The sequence below is a fragment of the Pseudorasbora parva genome, chromosome 12 (genome assembly GCF_024679245.1).
Source record: "Pseudorasbora parva isolate DD20220531a chromosome 12, ASM2467924v1, whole genome shotgun sequence".
Classification (NCBI taxonomy): Eukaryota; Metazoa; Chordata; class Actinopteri; order Cypriniformes; family Gobionidae; genus Pseudorasbora; species Pseudorasbora parva.
Genome location: NC_090183.1, coordinates 18,255,840 through 18,277,055, shown reverse-complemented (window position 1 = coordinate 18,277,055; position 21,216 = coordinate 18,255,840). Strand labels below are relative to the sequence as shown.

At 35.9% G+C, this 21,216-nt stretch overlaps 1 protein-coding gene across 1 annotated transcript; it reads left to right on the top strand.

The window, feature by feature from the left end:
- The first annotated feature begins 2,136 nt into the window (after positions 1 to 2,136).
- Positions 2,137 to 21,105, top strand: cfap100 (cilia and flagella associated protein 100). The gene is made up of 14 exons (XM_067459405.1): positions 2,137 to 2,268; positions 4,294 to 4,379; positions 4,644 to 4,818; positions 4,907 to 4,974; positions 5,123 to 5,286; positions 7,177 to 7,257; positions 7,350 to 7,555; positions 8,442 to 8,538; positions 8,619 to 8,652; positions 9,747 to 9,901; positions 9,988 to 10,123; positions 18,829 to 19,031; positions 20,307 to 20,400; positions 20,923 to 21,105. Exons 1-14 carry the CDS (start codon positions 2,241 to 2,243, stop codon positions 21,034 to 21,036), a joined length of 1,641 nt encoding a protein of 546 aa, XP_067315506.1. The 5' UTR covers positions 2,137 to 2,240; the 3' UTR covers positions 21,037 to 21,105.
- The last annotated feature ends 111 nt before the right edge of the window (positions 21,106 to 21,216 follow it).

Genomic DNA, 21,216 nt, shown 5'->3' with positions numbered 1-21,216 from the left:
TCTATTGTCCTGACCCCGCCCCTGTTGTTACCTGATTATTAATTGATTTGCCCCACCCGTTCTCCCTTATTAACTGCCTTGTTTATTCCCTTTATAATCTCCTTGTTTGTAGTCCTCTGTTGTATTGGTTTTGTACTGTTGTTCCTTTCTCATGCGCTGCATCATAGTCCTGACCCTTGTGTTTTGTTTCTAGTTAAGTTTGGTTTTCCCCCTTGTGAGCGTTTGTTTTATTTAATTTAATAAATCTTCTTTCCTCCCGCAATCAAGTCTTCTCTCCTCTTCTCCCTAACCCATCCTGACAATTAGCAATTGGTTATTATGGTCCCATACACAGTTTGAGTGCCTAGAACAATCAGAAAATCTCCAAAATTGCAGTCAGAGGGCTGTAGACAGAATGATATCCATGCAGAAAATTCAGGTAGATCTTAGGTGTTCTAGGCTGATTTTCTAACAACTTGTTAGAATGCATGGCATCATGGGCTCAATCAAAATTAAATCAACACCTGGCCACCTCTGTCAGGAAGCTTATATGCTAACTCTTTATTTTGATGGTCCCTAGACATTCTAATGACTATACCTTTGCAAGTACATATCAACTCATTGTACTACTAACCCTACCAGTCTAATACTGTAATGAGAGATAGTTGTAATGAAAGTTAATTGACAAGACATCAAGACACCTTCACATTCTGCATCACACTTGTAGTGTGTGCATTTTTATTTTCAGATAGTAATACAAACAGTGTTAAAAAAATACACTTTATTGGTATTAGCCATGATATACCATTCCAACAGCATCCTGCACTTTTGCTAGTATAACATTTAACTTACATACATTAAAATGAAGATACATTTTAATTAAAATACTTGCAGTTTTGTACAAACAGCAATGCCAATACATAATCAACATGGCCTACATGACAAACAGTACAGCCTAATTCAGAAAACTATTCAAAATCCTGTGTATTACTATACTGCATATTTTATATACAATTTTAAGATTAGCCTAAGCCTGTATTGTAAAAAATAAAAAGTGCATTATTTTTGGCCCTGGTTTAATCTAGTTCCCACTCTACCTCAGTCAACCTAGAATCATTATCATACTAGAGTTAATGATTGACATCTGAGATGACTATTGACCCCTATTCCAAAGGAGTGAATGAATCAGCAAGAATTCAAGTCAAATTTCCTAATCCACATACTCTTTAATTTTGAAACCCTTTTTAGGTGAGATTAAATTGAGATTAAAATGTTTTGTACTGCTATATTACACTATGGATCGGTAAACCTATTCAACAAATATTTACTTAATCATTAAGTAAATGTATACAAAATATCTGTAGGCCTTGATCTTTTCCTTTCTTTTTTTAATTTAATTTATTATGTTTTTACTATTTTTTATACTATTACTATTTCTGTAGATGGATTATATCACATACATATGCAGCAGTGGAATCACAAAATGTGTGCTGAGTTTAATAGAAGAAAAATAGGCTATTGGGACCCACTTTATATTAGGTGGCCAAAACTACTATGTTCTAACATTTAAATTATTCATTGGATACAATGCACTTATTGTGTACATACATGTTTTTACATTGTACAATGTAATTATATACATTGTACTTGTTTTCATTTGTAAGTATCTTATGTTTTTTTTTTCTTACCCTGGTTGGGTTTAAATGTCCTATTAAAATAGCCTAAACCCATTTTTAGCTCTTAGCCTCCCCAATTTTTGTTGTTAGGTACCTCTCTACGATATGCAAGTCGTCTGGTGAAAACAGAAATCAAAACAGCAACTTTGTTTTAAACTCTTTTTTTTAAACATTTTTTTTTAAATTAAAATAAAAAATAAGATGAAGTGGAGAGAAATGGTGAATGGAAGATGGAGGAAATGACACACACCGCAACAAATAAAATCCAAAATTAGGACATTTTAAATAAACGGTAAATGGTACCGGTAACGTTATATGTGTTATCAAAATTTATACAAGAGGACATTTAAACCTAAACAGCTGGCGGCGCTCTTACCATAGGTTATTAAAAACTCTTCTTGTGAAATACCGCCACCTACTTTTCATGGAAAGAATGTGAAGGGCCAATATAAAGTTGTCAGGGCAACCAAAAACGCAACAAGGAAAAGTTCTCCTCGAACTGGCTTGTCCGACCGTGTTTACACGCTGTGATTCGTTTTTAGGTTTAGAGAGCGCATTATTTTTTTTATTTACCGTTAGAACATCATGTCAACATCTGCATCATCAGCACACAGTAAGACAAATGAATTCATACATGGGTGAATCAAGCAAGCAGTTAGAAAGAAAATGGTATTTTTAGCTGTACGTGATTTTTCTATCTTTAATTCTAATTTAATGGAACTGACGTTACATCAGCATGTCTTAAATCTGAAGAAAATATATTTAAGAGGCTTAAGATGGATTTGACGCTGTGTGTGTGTGTGTGTGTGTGTGTGTGTGTGTGTTTGGTCCTGGACCAAAGGTCCCCACATTTAACGTTATAGTAAATGTAAAAATGCATTTTTCTGTGATGGTTTAAACTGTCTTCAAGGGTTCACTCAACATAATTCTGTAATTTACTCAAAAGTTGTTCCAAACATGTTGCCCATGAATTTCTTTCATCTGCTGAACACAAAAAAATATATATTTTCAAAGAATAAGGTAACCAATTCACTTCCATTGTAGCTTATGGGAAAATGCTATTCTATGGTAGCTTATGGGAAAATGCTATTCTATGGAAGTCAATGGGATCCCATCAACTTTGGTTCTGGCATTCTTCAGAATATTTTCTTTTAATGCCTGCGAATTAGGCATTATTACAACATGTCATGTAGGCTAATAAAGTTGGAAAATTAATATAAAAACTTTCTGTCATTTCCATCATTTATTTATGCATGGTAGGCCTATCTAAAAAGGACTTCATTTGGCCATTCAGGCCAACTCTGAATGTATATGGTTTCATTTTCCAAATTTACTTTAATCTAACTTAATTTAAATTTAATCTAACTTAAATCCTATTAATGTAGGCTAAAGTAAACATGACTCAAATCTTTGAGTTGGACAGCAAACACACCACAAAACACAGCTATATAGAATACTTCAAAACATAATAATAATTCATAACTTCTGAACATTGACTCTTTATTCACCTTTTCTCATGGTTTCTCAATAGAATTCATAAAAGTATAGAATAGAATAGCATAGTTCTAATAGGGACACATTGTAACAGTGTTACAACACGCCCCACATGCGCAACTGGGATATTAAACCCGACTTGTGTCTTCTGCTGGTTAGTTCAGCATTAAATAACTATCTCAAATGTTAAATAACAGATATAAGATTAAAATAATATCAGATTTGATTAATTTTAAATAAACACACACACACAAAAAAACATGAAAAATTAACTCCAGTAAGAAATCATGGTTAAATAAATGTTCAGTGATATCTTTCAAAGATTTTTTTAATTTTGGTGCAATTTTTTCTAGTAGTATCTATGTAGTATTAAAACTAATAAATACACTACGTTTCATCATGCTGGCATGTGTGGACAGTTTACAACTACCCCCCCTGCTACCCCCACGTCCTCACCCCTAAATGATAGAATTGTTTGGAGGTGAACTATCCCTTTAAGCTATATCTTCAGCGCACGACTGCATCATATGTAGGCTATTCAAGTCGGAAAGTTTATATAAAAACTTCAGCGCTGGGAAGTTGAATCTGTTTTTAACTGGGTCATTAATGTAGTAGAAATGTGAAATTATTTTTTTATTTAGTCTCATGGGGATAAAATACATAAATTCCCAGAATGCTTCGCTGCCCTATGAGGCCACTCCCAAGCCACAGCTGCTAGATTACTGAATCACTGATCACTTTCCCACCGCGACCGCGTTTATTTTCATAAAATCAGAGAACAGACACTACAATTAAAAACTGAACGTGTCTGTTCAATATGTGATTTAAACGCTGAGGGAGTCTCACAGCCCAAAACGCTGCAGGAGTCAGATATATTGACAGTCATGGATGAGCTCGTAATGAGAGCTGAGGTAAATGCATCTACGGCATAGATTCAAAGCATGTTTTGTCTGGTACGTTTTCAGTTCATGCCTTTGAAAGCTTAACTTTCATAGGAATTAGGGAATCGCTGAAGTAACCCTTTAAAGGCAGCAATATAGGTACTGTATAGATCTACGGCCTATGACACAGAAAATATAGTTTGCTCTGTATAAAACCCGTCATGTCAATAAAATGTCCTTGCATGTATGTTTGTTTTATTTAGAAAGCAGCAATGATGCTCCTTTCAAAATCCCTGAACACAAAGATCTTTTCCAGATGAGGAACAAGGAAAAAGCTCAGAGGAAGCTGGTTTGTATCATTTAATACATTGAATTTTTGCTGATATCCTTTAATGAACAAAACAAGCATCAAAAAGACATCAGGGTTGTATTACAGAAATTAACAAAAATATGCTGTAATATTTTGCTAACATTCCCATTCTTATGAAAACTTATTCTGAATGTCCTCTGAATGTTCAAAACTTTTGAGATGGGTGGAATATTTTAGTTTTAAGCACTTGCTTAAAGCCTAAAGGTGTGCTAGAAGTTGAACTTGTGCAATCTGTCACGGCAGGAGCACCAAAGAAAGTTGGCTTTACCTGTCCATGAGAAGTTGACATATGCAGGCAGAACATGGGGAAGACAAACCAGACTGAGGGAGGAACTGAAAGAAGGGGAGATTAACACACCAGTCACACACACTCATGGACAGCTCCAAATTACACCCGCATGGAGGGTATCTATAAAAGGTGAGCCACACCATACCACACAACGTCTGTATCAATCAAACATGTAAACCCAGCAAGTAACATTACAACGTTATTCTTATTTTCCTAGACCGCAATAATGATAAAGAAAGCTTGAATGAATATATCACAAAGAGACGCGAGCTGTTCTTACTTGAGGTAAGATTTTGTTTTTCTAGATATTTGCTCAGTGTCTTCGTTTTAATCACTGTATTTTTGACTGGCCTTTCTTTACTCAAACCTGTGTTTGGTTCTTTGTTCTTCTGTGTCTGAATGGTTTTGTACATGTTCTCTATGACTTTTTTAGTATTCTCTGGCAGTAAAGAAAGAAGAGATTCAGCTACTAGAGCAGATGGCTGCAGAAGAAGAGGGAAAATTGACAAGAGCTGAGAAGTTCTTGGAAGACGATGCCATCTTGTTTGAAGAGTTTTTGAAAGAAAATGACAAGAATTCTGTGGAGGCTATCAAAATGTACCAGTCATACTCACTTGCACTTACAAAATATTATAAAGAAACAGAAGTACTGTCATTACAGTCCTTTTGATATCTTGAAGTGTAATGCTTTATCCTCCTTAGCTCTGGGACCATTTTTCAGGATTTCCGTCTGGCTTTGGCCTACCGAAATTGAAAAGATTCCCATACCTACATACAGTGGTCTAAATACACAATTTTGGTGTAATTTTTCAGGAAGCCCTTTTAAAGGTGCTACATGTAAAAATTTAGGTAATAATTACCTACACGCATCAAAAGAATGAGAAGAAATAAGGGCGATGATGTCACAAAAAAAATGTCAAGTTATAGTTCTGCAGAGATATCAACCTTAATTAGCAGTAGCATTACTAGCCCCGGCCCGACAGGTATCATAATACCAGTCTCGGCCATGGGAGGCGGTATGCGGGCAACATAACCACCAGCCAACAAGTACAGGAAAGTACAGCCCATTACTTCATTTCAGTTCAGGGAAGAGAGTGGACGTATGGCCGAAGCCCTTGGCCCCTTAATGTATCTGATATGATAAAAATAGCTGTTTTTACCTGACCGGAAAAAGCAGAAGTGCGGGCGCCCGGCGACTGTGTCCCGTCCCGTCATAATAAAAGCCCCGGTACTCGCGAGCCGTTTAGAATAGGCGCCCTCCAGTGGACGAAAAGTTGCATAGTGCACTTTTAAGTTACATAAAACACTTCTAAAAGTATACATATTTAAGTATATGTTGTCTAAGCTTTGTACTCTTCGTTCCTCAGGCCAAAATTTTCTGAGTGTTCCCAAAACTTGTCTCAAAACGTAGGGAGATCGGTCGTTTCAGGCAATTGCCCCTAAATTATAGTTGCGTGTGGCAGAATTTGTTGATTCTTTTAAAAAGCACCTAAAGACACTTTTATTTAGACAAGCTTTTAGGTAATTTTGGTCTTGATGTTTTTTTGTGTGTGTTTGATAGTTTTTTTGTGTGTGTTTTAAAATGTTAAATTTTATATACTTTGTGAAGCACTTTGTGATTATCGGTGATAGGTGATATAAATAAAGGTTACTTACTTACTTACTTAGTTAACCCACCCAACTCCCTATCCCTTTCCCTCTTCTTTTTGGTTATAAATTAATTTTGTTAAAGTGTATAACTCAGGCCCTGTGTGCTCTAGCACCCTGCAAGACGGGTCTGGCTGTTTCCACTAGATGGCAGCAAAGTACTGGAAACTTTTTTTTGTCAGTCTTAGACAACTGTATGCAGGTATTGGGGAGCATTTCAATTTGGGTAGGCCAAATCTAGACTGAAATGGTCCTAAAGTAATTTAGTGTAAATAACTTACTTTGTGTAAAACAATTGCCAAAGTGATGCATATCTCTATAAAGTAGACAGACATTCTAAGCTTTCAAATGGTATCACAAATTAGGTCAGAGATCCTGCACAGATTTAAAATTTTAAGTACAAGAAACTCTGTGTTTAACCCTTTGACGTGTACGATCACAGCAGTGACTATATCAATTGTATTCTATTCATATACATAGAACATTGTGTAGGTATTAGGTAACTATAAAATGTATTCAATTCTTCTCCCACTTCACCGGCCACTTACTTGTGTATTTCTGGGGGAGTGGAAGAATGGACGTGTTGTAAATCCGACAGATTCTCTGAATTGCGTTGCAAACTAACCAGACGGCATGTTACAGATCAGCTAACATGATCATTATAAAATTATAATATGAATAAAGTAATATGTTAATGACAAATAACAGTCACCTTAAAAACTCAACTACAATATTTTAAAATTAAGATTATAAATGGGCATGAATAGCAAATTTTTTCTTTTTTACATGGGCATGTATTTACGAAGAATATGTGGATTAAAACCATTAAATATTGTTCAGTGCTGATCAGGAAACCAAGATGAAGCTGGAGAAAGTAGCTGAGATCAAGAAGATTACTTCCAAAATGGTGGCAATCAAGAGGTATAAATAGATTGTATTGCATAGTCAGGGCTTTCCATAATCCTTTCATCTGGTTTGTTTAACTTTTTTCTCTGCTTACCCTTATATTTAAGTGACATCTCTAAGTATGAGGACATCCTGAAGGAATACAAAAAGTATAAAGAGTTTCTGCTGATGCTGTCACCTCCAGAGTGGCGAGAGAAACAGAGATCCAAGAGCAGGCTCACTACTGACTCCACCATTACTGAGAGTGATGGGAAGCAGACTGAGAAAGTCAATAAGAACAGAGAGAGAAAGACTGTCCCTCCAGACAGCAAGCGTATGTTGGCAAGCTTTCAAACTGACTTTTGTTTAAAGGGTTAGTTCACCCAAAAATTAAAATTCTGTCATCGATTACTCACCCTCATGTCGTTTCCAACCTGTAAGACCTCTGTTCATCTTTGGAACACAAATGAAGATATTTTTGATGAAATTCGAGAGCTCTCTGACTCCTCCATAGACAGCAATTAAATGAACACTTTCAAGGTCCAGAAAGGTAGTAAAGACGTCGTTAAAATAGTCCATGTGACTCCAGTGGTTTAAACTTAATTTTATGAAGCGACAAGAATACTTTTTGTGTGCGCAAAAAACGAACAAAAATAACTATTCAACAATTTCTTCACGTCTGTGTCAAGTCTCAGTAAATACAGTGCAGCGTTTCCGAGTTACGTCAGAGTTACGCCAGAACGCTGGCTTACAATTGGCCAATGCTGTTCATGTGAGCACCACGTCACATACGTGATATTGACGCAGGAGATGACCAACATAAACTTATTAACGTTATTTTTGTTTTGTGCACAAAAAGTATTCTTGTTGCTTCATAAAATTAAGGCTAAACTACTGGAGTCACATGGACTATTTTAAGGATGCCTTTCCTACCTTTCTGGACCTTGAAAGTGTTAATTAAATAGCTGTCTATGGAGGGGTCAGAGAGCTCTCGGATTTCATCAATCCGAAACCTGAATGAAGGTCTTACGGGTTTAGAATGACATGAGGGTGAGTAATTAATGACAGAAATGTCATTTTTCGGTAAACTAACTCTTTAAAAGTGCAAAGCATACAATTCATAAACATGGTTTTAATTATGACATTCTGTCAGACATTTATTAAGCATTTTTAACATTTTGTCTTTTTTCTTTAAAACAAATGTACTCAAACACATATAGGTGAAGTAAGACGAGTGGCTCATGGTTTTTCATCCTCTCGGGAGGCCGGGGCTTCATCTAGACAAAGTGTGAAGTCTGGCCGTCAGAGCAGCAAAATGTGTGTACAAATCATAGCATTGAGTATATTGCTTTGCGTGTTTGTATGGACTGATTAATAATGCTTTGTTTTCACTTCAGATCTGCACCTGGGACAGACAGTTCGGATTGTGAGGTTAATATCCACTTACATTCTTTTGAATTAAGCAGCAATATTTGTCTAGTGATTACATTTATTTATAGTAGTAAAGTGTAACAACTTTTTATGCCTAAACTGAAAATTGAAGTCTGATACCTTCATTTTCAGGTTAGAAGGTTTAGGCATAAAAATGTGTTTGGCTGGATAGCGTGGCTCTGTCTGGCTCTGCCGGTAGATGCTATAACTACACCATCTGGCAGTAAAATTTAGCTTTCTTCATTGATGGCCATTCAGGCAACATATATAGGCTGTTGCTATTCACTAATATTTATATTACATTATAGTATAATAGATGTTTTTTCAGTGCCCAGTTTGCTTTCGTATAAATGTATAACTGAAAAGAATACTATAGGTCAATGATATAACTTTTATTTTTTCTATACATTTATTAAGAAAATACATGCAATTGACATATACAATTACTTGAATACACCTCTTATACACCTCTACACTGCTTGTCAGCAAACTCAGAGTCATGTGGTGTAACCAAGATTCAGAAACTTACAGAAAAAATATTATATCACAGCGATTTGACTGTCTTTTAAAGTCTTTTAAAATATAAGACAGCAAGGCAAGGTCAGTTCAGGTTGTAAAATATCATGTTATGTGCCTCTTCAAAAATGTAATGATATTTAAGGAATAATAATTGAAGATATTGGTCAAATAAAAATATTTTTTTTAACTTAAATATATAAACATTGATTAAGATTACCTTTTTGAGTAATTTCTTTTTATGCTCTGTCTTAAATTGTCTAATTTCATACAAAGAGTGCATTTCTAAGAACTTAGCACTTGTGGTAAACGTTTTTAAAATATTTTTTTACCATCAAAACTCAACTCATTAACATCACTGCTGATGTTACTACTGCTAGAAAAAGGCTTTGGGCTACATGTTTTTTTGGTGCCATCAAACCTATCAACGCTATCCTGAGTGATTAGTCACATGACATCATGGCAAACTTCAAATTGCGTTCTTCTGGGGGGACTCCTGTACCATTCAGCCAACTGCCAATGAGATGAATGGGGATGCTAGTGCTGGTTTTAAGTGACCACTGTATTACTTCCATCAGGAGGACCCAGAAATCTTCTTCAAAGATCCTCAGGATCTGTTAAACCTGATGACTGAGCTTGAAGAGCAGAATCTTTCGCTCATCCAGAACATTAGAGAGACTGAAGAGGCTTTGGAGGAGTTCAGACAGAATGCTGAATTGATTCGCAAAAACATGTGTGTACCTGCATTCCTTAGAATTACACCAATATTTTTATGGGTTTATTTTAGATAAATGTTTATATTTGTTTGTGTATATGCAGGGAGTCTGAGTCAAAACAGCTAAAAGAGCAGATTGATATCATGACTGACACCATTCAAAAGGAAAGAGAGAGAACAGCAGAGCTGGAACTGAAAGCCAAACACTTTAGCTTTGGACAGTACAAACCAGAGGACCAGGTATGAAAAAAATAACTTTGTGGGTTTCATATTTATCTTCCGTTGTGCTACTTTGTAATTTTCCTTGTAAGCTTCCTTTGAAAAACAGGCTAACCGTTGTGTTAGGGGACAACAGTTTAGGATCCAAGACTAGTTGTGAAGACTGAAGACCAAGAGTCAGGAGTCCCAACTAATTAAAGAAAAATTTACTGAAGAATAGTTTGCAGTTTCATCAGCAGAAGCCAGCTTCAAGTCTCACAAGGAGTTCGTAGGCTGCGCTCTCCCTCTGCTTTTTTGTACATACAATTTGTCAACACAATTATACTCTTTTTAAGGTCTAGCTACGTCATTACTGCAGGTTGAATGATTCTGATTGGCTAAGAGAAAATAGATAGTCATAGTAAATTTCCACACATTGTTAGTTAATCAGATGCACGTCTCCATAGATCACTTGTTGATGTTTTCACCCTGGAATTGACATGTCACTACATGACACTACACTACGTGTCACTACAATCAACCTTCCAATTCTGGAGCAGGTGCCAGCTTGCAAGGAAAACAACTCCACCTATGTCGTAGGATCCCTATAATCCACCTTCAATACTGATCTGTAACACAGAATACTGTGCACATACACAAATACACAATCTCTCCAAGGTTGGAGTTGGTGGAGCGTCAGCTGAAAACAATATAGTTCTCTAAAACATAAAGATAACATGTTGTTCTCCTCAGAGAGAAGTACAGGCAATAGTAAAGGCAATATTTATCTTTATTCTTTAGTGTTTCAGTAAAAGGAAATAATATTGAATGAGTAAAATATATTATAAAATAATTATAAATAAAAGCATATCATTTAGTCAAAAGGAATGAAACCATATACTTTAAAGAAGAAATAATCTAAATCGTCTTAATATAGGAGGATAAATATTGGAATTTATATGTATATTGAATTCAGTTGATTAAAGTTGTTTTCTGGGCTGACATAACATATAGTATCTTGAATTTTGAATTCCCAAAACTTTATATGAATATACTGTATATTTCCACATCCAAATTTAGGGCATCCAGTTCCTGAATAAAAATAAATAAATAAAAAAAACTACATATAATATATGTACTGTAATTTACTCACTGACATTTAATCCTTGTATATTTGTCCAAGGAAAGCATTTAAAAATGCAGTTATAAGTATATATACAGTGCATTACGAAAGTATTCGGCCCCCTTAAACTTTGCGATCTTTTTTCACATTTCAGGCTTCAAACATAAAGATATAAAACTTTTTTTTTTTTTTTGTGAAGAATCAACAACAAGTGGGACACAGTCATGAAGTGGAATGAAATTTATTGGATATTTCAAACTTTTTTAACAAATCAAAAACTGAAAAATTGGGCGTGCAAAGTTATTCGGCCCCTTTACTTTCATTGCAGCAAACTCTCTCCAGAAGTTCAGTGAGGATCTCTGAATGATCCAATATTGACCTAAATGACTAATGATGATGAATAGAAAGCACCTGCACTGTGATAGTCTCAGAAGTCCGTTTAAAGCGCAGAGAGCATCATGAAGAACAAGGAACACATCAGGCAGGTCCGAGATACTGTTGTGGAGAAGTTTAAAGCCGGATTTGGATACAAAAAGATTTTCCAAGCTTTAAACATCCCATGGAGCACTGTGCAAGTGATAATATTGAAATGGAAGGAGTATCAAACCGCTGCAAATCTACCAAGACCTGGTAGACAAGACCCTCTAAACTTTCAGCTCATGCAAGGAGAAGACTGATCAGAGATGCAGTCAAGAGGCCCATGATCACTCTGGATGAACTGCAGAGATCTACAGCTGAGGTGGGAGACTCTGTCCATAGGACAACAGTCAGTCGTATACTGCACAAATCTGGCCTTTCTGGAAGAGTGGCAAGAAGAAAACCATTTCTTAAAGATATCCATAAAAAGTGTCGTTTAAAGTTTGCCACAAGCCACCTGGGAGACACACCAAACATGTGGAAGAAGGTGCTCTGGTCAGATGAAACCAAAATTGAACTTTTGGCAACAATGCAAAATGTTATGTTTGGCGTAAAAGCAACACAGCTCATCACCCTGAACACACCATCCCCACTGTCAAACATGGTGGTGGAAGCATCATGGTTTGGGCCTGCTTTTCTTCAGCAGGGACAGGGAAGATGGTTAAAATTGATGGGAAGATGGATGGAGCCGAATACAGGACCATTCTGGAAGAAATCCTGATGGAGTCTGCAGAAGACCTGAGACTGGGACGGAGATTTGTCTTCCAACAAGACAATGATCCAAAACATAAAGCAAAATTTACAATGGAATGGTTCAAAAATAAACAAATCGAGGTGTTAGAATGGCCAAGTTAAAGTCCAGAGCTGAATCCAATCGAGAATCTGTGGAAAGAACTGAAAACTGCTGTTCACAAACACTCTCCATCCAACCTCACTGAGCTCGAGCTGTTCTGCAAGGAGGAATGGGCAAAAATTTCAGTCTTTCGATGTGCAAAACTGATAGAGACATACCCCAAGCGACTTACAGCTGAAATCGTAGCAAAAGGTGGCGCTACAAAGTATTAAAGCAGCACTTGGCAACTTTTGCTCTCGGGGTCCCCCTACAGTTGGGAAAAAATAATGTCCTCAACTACTGTCGTAAGCTCTGTCATCCTACAACAGGGGATGCCATCGCACGTGCATTTGTTGACATGACAAACCTGATAGCCCTGAACTAGTGATGCGCGGGTCATCTCATAACCCGCGGACCCCGTATGTCTATTTAATGGTCGCGGGTGCGGGGCGGGTTGTAAAAATATATACAGTGGTGCGGGGCGGGCCAAATAATTTCATAAAAGCGGCCCGCGGGTTGGTGCAGCACTAACAGTTATCCTGAACACTGCAGCAGGAGTTCACATGCAGATGTTCTTCTGGCGTCGCGTGTGAAATTGTCTTCATCCCAGGTAAAGTCAGTGGCATATGTTTCAGCATGTCATATGAATATAATTTCATGGGTTTTATTTTTTTCAAACGGCAAATAATCACGATGTTCACGTTTACAAGCCAGCGTCATTATAGTAGTCTATTGGTTACCGTTTTACAGAATCTATATGATACTTCAATTCAATGTTTGAGTGGTAGGTTATCACCATAACAAGCATGACAGCATTGGTCGGGCACGCCTCTTTCAGCTCACGCCAACAAGCAAACGCTGGTCCAATGTTGATCCTCGTCCTGCCTTTAATCCCATCACTTTTTCGTTTCCTCTTATTGCTTTCCTCCAACAAAACCTTTTCTTTCTTATTTGTCTGTGCTGCTTCGGACATGACTATATTATCCGACGAACAAAGTTGGGCTCGCACGTCCGAATTTAAGGAAGTGTGGGTGTTGGTGGAAGTGACGTATATGCCGTAAAGCAGTCGAATTTTGTAGTTCTTTTTGTTCTTGTTTAAAAGTTTAAAAGTACGATTAAAAACAAAACAGACCCCATCAAGCTATGGCAGACGTGTCATTCAACCTATTGTAAGTCGATGTATCATCACAAGAGTCTTCAAAATAAATTATGAAGGTTGAAAAGTTACCTAGTGCTGCTTTAACTTAAGGGGGCCGAATAATTTTGCAAAGTTTGAAATATCCAATAAATTTCGTTCCACTTCATGATTGTGTCCCACTTGTTGTTGATTCTTCACAAAAAATTACAGTTTCATATCATTAGTTTGAAGCCTGAAATGTGGCAAAAGGTCGCAAAGTTCAAGGGGGCTGAATACTTTTGCAAGGCACTGTGTATATATATATATATATATATATATATATATATATATATATATATATATATATATATATATATATATATATATATATATATATATAGCTCTGGAAAAATTAAGAGACCACTTAATATTGTATATATAAAGCAATATCTCACACATTAACATGTTAACTTTGGCAGCCCAACTTTTACACAAATACACATGCAAGTAAAATGTAAAATGTTATATTTTAAATTTTACAAAACATTTTATATTTTATACTTGCTGTAACAATGACACAAAGTACTGTTTTAAATATTTATTAAATATTTATTAAAATCACAATTTGTGGAAAATGGATTGTAAAATCGTTCAGACATCTATTTTAGTTGTTTTAGGAATTGATAATTCCAGCAAATAATAAACATGCATATCTAGCTAGAATTGGAGAACACAGCTTAGTTTAACTAATTTTTGCTGGGGACAAGGAGTTAAGGTGTAGCTCCAGAGCCAAAAGAACCACTGATGAGAAGTAATGAAATGGGGCGATGACATGACGCAAAGTTTTCTAGAAAAACGTGTCACACTGGCCTATTCATGTAATTGTCGGACCATAAACAAATGTCTTACGACAAATAAACTAAAAGCAACTGAGCAAATATACAGTCAAACCAAAAATTATTCAGGCACCAGATATAATTTTTTTACTAGTGGGTGCAGGACACTATGGTTATTTTTTGTTAGTGAGGATAGCAAAATAAAGTAAACAGTGACATATTACCCAAAAATTATTCATACAGTGGAGTCCCATTAAAATTGATTAAAAAATTGGGACCAAAATTATTTTTGACACTTTGACAGTTTTCTGTCAAAAAAAGTGTTTTTTCTTTAATTGCTAATGTGACCTTTTACACCACAGGCTGAACAAAATTATGCCTTGCTTGGTAATTAGTTGACCTAAATTGGTGATCTAATTGTGTACTTAAATTTAGTTTAAGTTCAAAAATGTTTTGTCATGTGTACAGAAAACAGTAGTCACACAGTACAATGAAATTCTTATTCTGCGAATCCTCTCAGCAATATTTGACATCAATTAAACAAACAACAAGTGGCATAAATAACAAAGAAACACAACAATGTAAAAAAAGAAAAAAAAATGTACATGTGTGTGTGTTCACTGCAAAATCCGCATAGGTAGGTTGTCAGTAATTATGTTTGTGTGTGTGTGTGTGTGTGTGTGTGTGTGTGTGTGTGTGTGTGTGTGTGTGCCATTCACAAGCCTGATGGCCTGTGGGTCGTAGCTGTCTTTCAATCTTGTTTGATTGATAAGGATTATTAATTAATTGATAATTGAAAATAAATTGTACGCAGCATATACACTACCAGTCAAAAGTTTGGAAACTGTACTATTTTGATTGTTCTTGAAAGAAGTCTCTTCTGCTTACCAAGGCTGCAAGACTTATTTGTTAAAAAATAAAGCAAAAACAGTATTATTGTGAAATATTTTTACAATTTTAAATAACTTTTTTTCAATTTATTTCTGATTCAAAGATGAATTTTAGAATAGAAAAAGTTCAAAAGAACAGCATTTATCTTAAATAAATTTTGTAACATTATAAATCTCTATACTGTCACTTGATCAATTTAATGCATCCTTGCTGAATAAATTTATTAATTTCTTTAAGTTCTTTCCCAATTTTTTTTAAAAATCTTACTGACCCCAAACCTTTGAATGGTAGTACAATGTTACAAAATCTTTCTATTTCAGATAAATACTGTTCTTTTGAACTTTCTATTCATCATAGAATCATAAACATTTTTTTTACACAACTGCTTTGATATTAATCGTTAATTGTTATATTAATTATTATATTATATATTGTTATATTAATTGTTATATTAATATTAATTGTTTCTTGAGTAGCAATTCGTCATATTATAATGATTAATGAAGGATCATCTGATACTGAAGACTGGAGTAGTGATGGTCAAAATTCAGCTTTGCATCACAGGAATAAATTAAAATATATTTAAATAGAAAAGTTATTTTACATTTTAATAATATATCACAATATTGCAGTTTTTTTTTTTTTTTTTTTTTTTACATTAATGCAGCCTTTGGTGAGCAGAAAATACTTCTTTCATAAACAATCAAAATAGTACAGTTTCCAAACTTGTGACTGGTAATTCATGTATAATGTTACCTAAGGGATAGAAAGAGAGAGATAGTGAGAGAAATAGTCAAAGAAGAGCCGAGAGAAGAAGAGTAGAACCAAAGAGCAGGCCCCAAGAAAAGAGAGCCAGAGAATCAAGAGAGACCAAAGAGCAGGCCCCAAGAAAAGAGAGAGCCAGATAATAACAGACCAGAGCAACAGTTGTAATATTCTTTTATCCCTTCCTTGACCATGTGACTAAAACCCAAATGTGATACATTCAAACTGACCAATCAGATAATTACAACTTCCCCCACTGTACTAAATGTGTGACACATTTTGGCCTATAGGCCCCTGACTATCAACACCTCTGCCTTTAGAAATTTCAAATGACCCTTGTGGTAAGAAAGAGGAAATTTGCCTAGGCCAACATGTTTGAAAGTTCAACTCATCGATTTTCATGAATTAAGCAAAGACCACCATATATAAATGTCTTATACACAGTTTCAGTGGTTTTACCATAAATACAGACAAGTGATACCACCACCAAAAGTAATTAATTATGCATTACTATAAAACAGAAACTCATTGGGATCCACTTAAATCTACACTAACTTTTCTGTCTGCTAGAGGTCGCCTATTCAAAACAAAGGCCTAGTTTAATGACGCAAAGTTTGAATGCAGAATCTTGGGACGTGGTTTTCACCACACAGCCGGTGGAAAAGAATCGGGATGGGACTCTGGCAGAAATCATGTTGATGGATGCGGTTATTAACGTTACTAGTATGAAGCAGAGCAGGACCTAGTGTGGTGGAGTTGAGCAAGACTGCTAGAGTGATTGTTATGGAACAGAAGGCTCACAAGCATTTTTACTTTTATTATGATGGGACACAGATGCCGGCGCCATTTCCGCTATTCCGGTCATGAGTATGAGGTAACGCAGCTCTATTTATCATATTAGATACATTTTGTGTTTAAAATGATGTTATGACGTTACTCTGCGTTTGGTCAGCAGCTGCTGTGACACTTGTTGCACACTGCTAAGAGTAAAGTGTTAATGGGAACTTAGGGTAACGCAGATATGACGCACAGGTGTCTCCCTCAGACGTCCCGGTTCCTTGGTTAAAATACTAATTTTCTCACAAATAGTTTGGAAACATTTAATTTACAAATTGTTGGAAACATTTAATTTACAAGTTGTTGGAAACATTTGGGATATTGTAAGAACAGAACGAAATATAACACTGGCCTGGTGGTTTTTGGATATTTTACTGCAAAAATACTACATATACATAAAGATGCATAATTTGATGGTAAGTTAGAACAGCCTGAATTGCAAACAGTTATAAACAATAACAATACAGTGTAATAATCAGTTAACTATGAATAATTATCTAGCCCTCTAAACATAAAGAAACAACAACAAAAACACACCTTTAGCCTACTTGGTAGAGCTGAATTCTTTGTGGCATGGGAAGTAAGTGTCAAATGCAATCAAAATGTGACTGTGAAACAGACTGTATACCAGTATATATATATATATATATTTCATCATTAAAATCCATTTTCATATTCATGCTTTTTTTCTGTCAATTTTTATCAAAATATTTTACAGATATTTTACATTTGTTTTTCAGATTTGTTTACTTTATCGGAATAGTATAAAATGTTGAGAAATTAACCTCAAATTTGGAACACAACTTAGATTTATGACTTTGGTTTTCTCACAGTTGCAGAGTAAAACATGTTTTGGAAAATATTTCATATCAAATTTAAAAATAGTATTTTTATGCATTTTTTCTGCAAACTTCTTTTGTTGTTTCACTTTCAGCAGTAATCTGCCAAGTGTCTTCTTTAAAAAGAGACCAAACCTAACTCTGTGCTCCATAACATTCAAAATTGACTACAGTTTAAATCGGAAATTTCATTTTCAGGTCAATGCTCAAAAAGTGATTAACTGTTAATAAATGGATCATAAATATAGCGTATTCATTTAATTGAAATAATAATAAAACAATTGTGGTCATTTTTAAATGTTAGGAAACAACCAAAAAACACTAGGAATACTTTGAAGCCTGGTAAAAAGTAAAACAAAGCAAATTGGGGACAATGGCCATGACAGAACTTTGGCAGGGACCGACTCTGGGAGGAGTCCCAGCAATGGCAGATAAGTGTGCATGTCCCGCGTAGACAAGATGGCAGCAGCCATCATTGGAAGCACCAAAGACAGGAAGGAACAATACACTTGGGACCCACTGGGACCACCGGTGGTCTAGGGTAGAGAGTGCAAATGCAGAAGTGGATTCCAAGAATAGCTCCAGGACTAAAGCAGACTCAGGAAAGTGGGATACATCACCCCTACTTTGAAAGGAGACCCACTCAATTGTCTACTTCGATTAAGCAATGCTGACACTGTCAGGATAATACATTTGATGAACCAGATCCCAAAACTCACTATTGTCCATGATAGATTCAAACTTAATTTGTAATCAATTGAGATAAAGATTTTACCTCAGCCAAGGCAGTTTATTTCAGATGTTTTCAAAGAGGCAAACTAATTAAAACATTAACACTAGCAATTATAGGCATTCGAGATGTCATCTTTACAGATTTAAAGCATTCTTCATTTTTCTAATATAGATCCAACTATTAGAAAGCAGTACCTAAAGTACAATTTTATGTCTAGAATGTTTTCTCTTTAAACTCTGATAAGACAAGTTTTTAATAGAACCTTTACAATCTTTGCATTGATAAATCATTGGACAGTGACGACTTGTTTTAAAACATAGTGACCAAAGAATAAGTGTACTTGTACCTTGCCCCCAGGACAAGACTCTTGATACACTGAGCAGCAAGGTGGAGGAGGTGTATCACTGCTGTGTGGGGGAAACAGAGGCAAACCTGACCACTTTGCAGATGCTGGCAGCCATTGAGGAAAAATTGGGGAAGCTTTTGGAAAATGTTGAAATGATTCCAAAAGACCAAATGAGTATAGCTGAACGTGCCAAAGAGAAAGAGAGGAGAATGAGGTGACCACATCTATTTTGTTTAGTTGTACTATTTAATTCTATTTCAGTTTTTGTACTTTACAATGTCATGTTTAATTCAATGTTACTTGCTGTTTCTTTCTAATGGTGGAATTTACTAGCCATTTCTGTGTGAGAATTGTTTCTGCACCAGTGCTGTATCAGGGTACATACACTATATTGCCAAAAGTATTGGGACACTCCTCCAAATCATTGAATTCAGGTGTTCCAATCACTTCCGTGGCCAAAGGTGAATAAAATCAAGCACCTAGGCACACAGACTGCTTCTACAAACAGTTGTAAAAGAATGGGTTGCTCTCAGGAGCTCAGTGAATTTAAGAGTGGTACCATGATTGCCACCTGTATCCATTCGTGAAATTTCCTCACTACAATTTTTTTTTGCAGTTAAAGTAATTGGAAACAACAGCAACTCAACCATGTAAAATCCGAGCAGAAGTCCCCAATATAGCTACAGACCTCTAAACTTTGTGTGGCCTTCAGATTAGCTCAAGATAGCTTCATGGAATGGGTTTCCATGGCCGAGCAGCTGCATCCAAACCTTGCATCAAGTGCAATGCCAAGCATTAGAGGAGATGTGTTTTCTGGAGAGACTAATCATGCTTCTATGTCTGGCAATCTGACGGACGGGTCTGGGTTTGGCGGTTGCCAGGAGAACGGCACTTGTCTGACTGCGTTGTGGCAAGTGCAAAGTGTGGTGGAGGGTGGGTTAGGCGTGGGGCTGTTTTTCAGGGGTGGCGCTTGGCCCCTTAGTTCCAGTGAAAGGAACACTTACTGCTTCAGCATACCAAGACATTTTGGACAATTTCATGTTCCCAACTTTATGGGAACAGTTTGGGGATGGTCCCTTCCTGTTCCAACATGACAGTGCACAAAGCAAGCTCCATAAAGACATGGTTAAGCGAGTTTGGTGTGGAGGAACTTGACTGGCCTGCACAAAGTCCTGACCTCAACCCGAAAGAACACTTTTGGGATGGATTAGTGCAGAGACTGCAAGCCAGGCCTTCTCCTCCAACATCAGTGCCTGACCTAAATCTTGTGGAAAGCCTTTCCAGAAGAGTTGAAGCTGTTATAGCTGCAAAGGGTGGGCAAACTCCATATTAAACCCTATGGATTAAGAATGGGATGTCATAAACAATCACGTGGATGTAAAGGCAGACTAAGTCTCAAAACTTTTGGAAATATAGTGCAGATATACATTAAACCAGCAACATTATCTGTATCTAGATTGTTTCTACACTTCTTTTTTTTACTGTTTAGACTGCGTGAAGAGAAGATACTTTTGCAGATTAAACAACAGGATGAAAGACAGAAAAAAGCCTTGGAAAGATCGCATAATGAGATTAAGAAAACGGTAAGAAAAAGACAAGGAACTGAAGTTTTTCTGCAACAAATGTCTAATTTACCTTTTAGCTTTAGTCCTTAAGTCATAAAAGTATATAATAATTGTTTGTTTCTATTAAATGGGTCGATAATTTATTACCCACTCTCCTGTAAGAAAAGCAGTTTTTTTTTAAATCCCTCCAGTGGCAGGTTTTCGTAACTCCCTCTTTAAACCTCAAGTACATTGTGACAGGATCACAAAACAATCCTAACTTTTTGTTTGATATTTAGAAATATCTTTTCCACCTTCTCCTTACCTCATTGTGACAGTGTGGGTCAAGTTACTTATCAACCATTTGACATCACTGATATGTATGTAACCTCGCTAATGTCACTATCAGTGTACGCAATGCAGAATGAGTGATGATTTTGCAATAGCCATCACAATTTCTTCACTAGTGAAAAAGTTTATACAAAGAACATTTGATTTCCTTTAATTTCATGTATGATCTCTTTAAATGACTTTTCAAACATGCTTTCTGTATTTTTTTAGTCTGTGAAGAAGCTGATGCCACGCTCTAAGCCTCCTGTCCGCAAACGTCAGACAAACAAAAGTACTGAAACCACAGACCGGGATAATGAAGAGTTCCTGAATTTCTTTAGTTAAAACACAAATACGTGATTAGCCAAATATGAATTCTAATCATATTTATATACAACTGTAGATAGATAGCATCAAGTTTATAGATCTTTCCTTGTTTTTGAAAGGACATGAATATGAATGTATGAATCATGAAAAGACAAGCTGTTGGGAACAAATAATATGAAACTTTGACAAAGTTTGCAG

Coding starts and splice junctions, on each gene's coding strand:
- cfap100 (XM_067459405.1), top strand. CDS start 2,241: ATGTCAACATCTGCATCATCAGCACACA. Junction 8,539..8,618: donor GGCCGTCAGAGCAGCAAAAT/GTGTGTACAAAT, acceptor TTTTCACTTCAG/ATCTGCACCTGGGACAGACA. Junction 20,401..20,922: donor ATAATGAGATTAAGAAAACG/GTAAGAAAAAGA, acceptor GTATTTTTTTAG/TCTGTGAAGAAGCTGATGCC.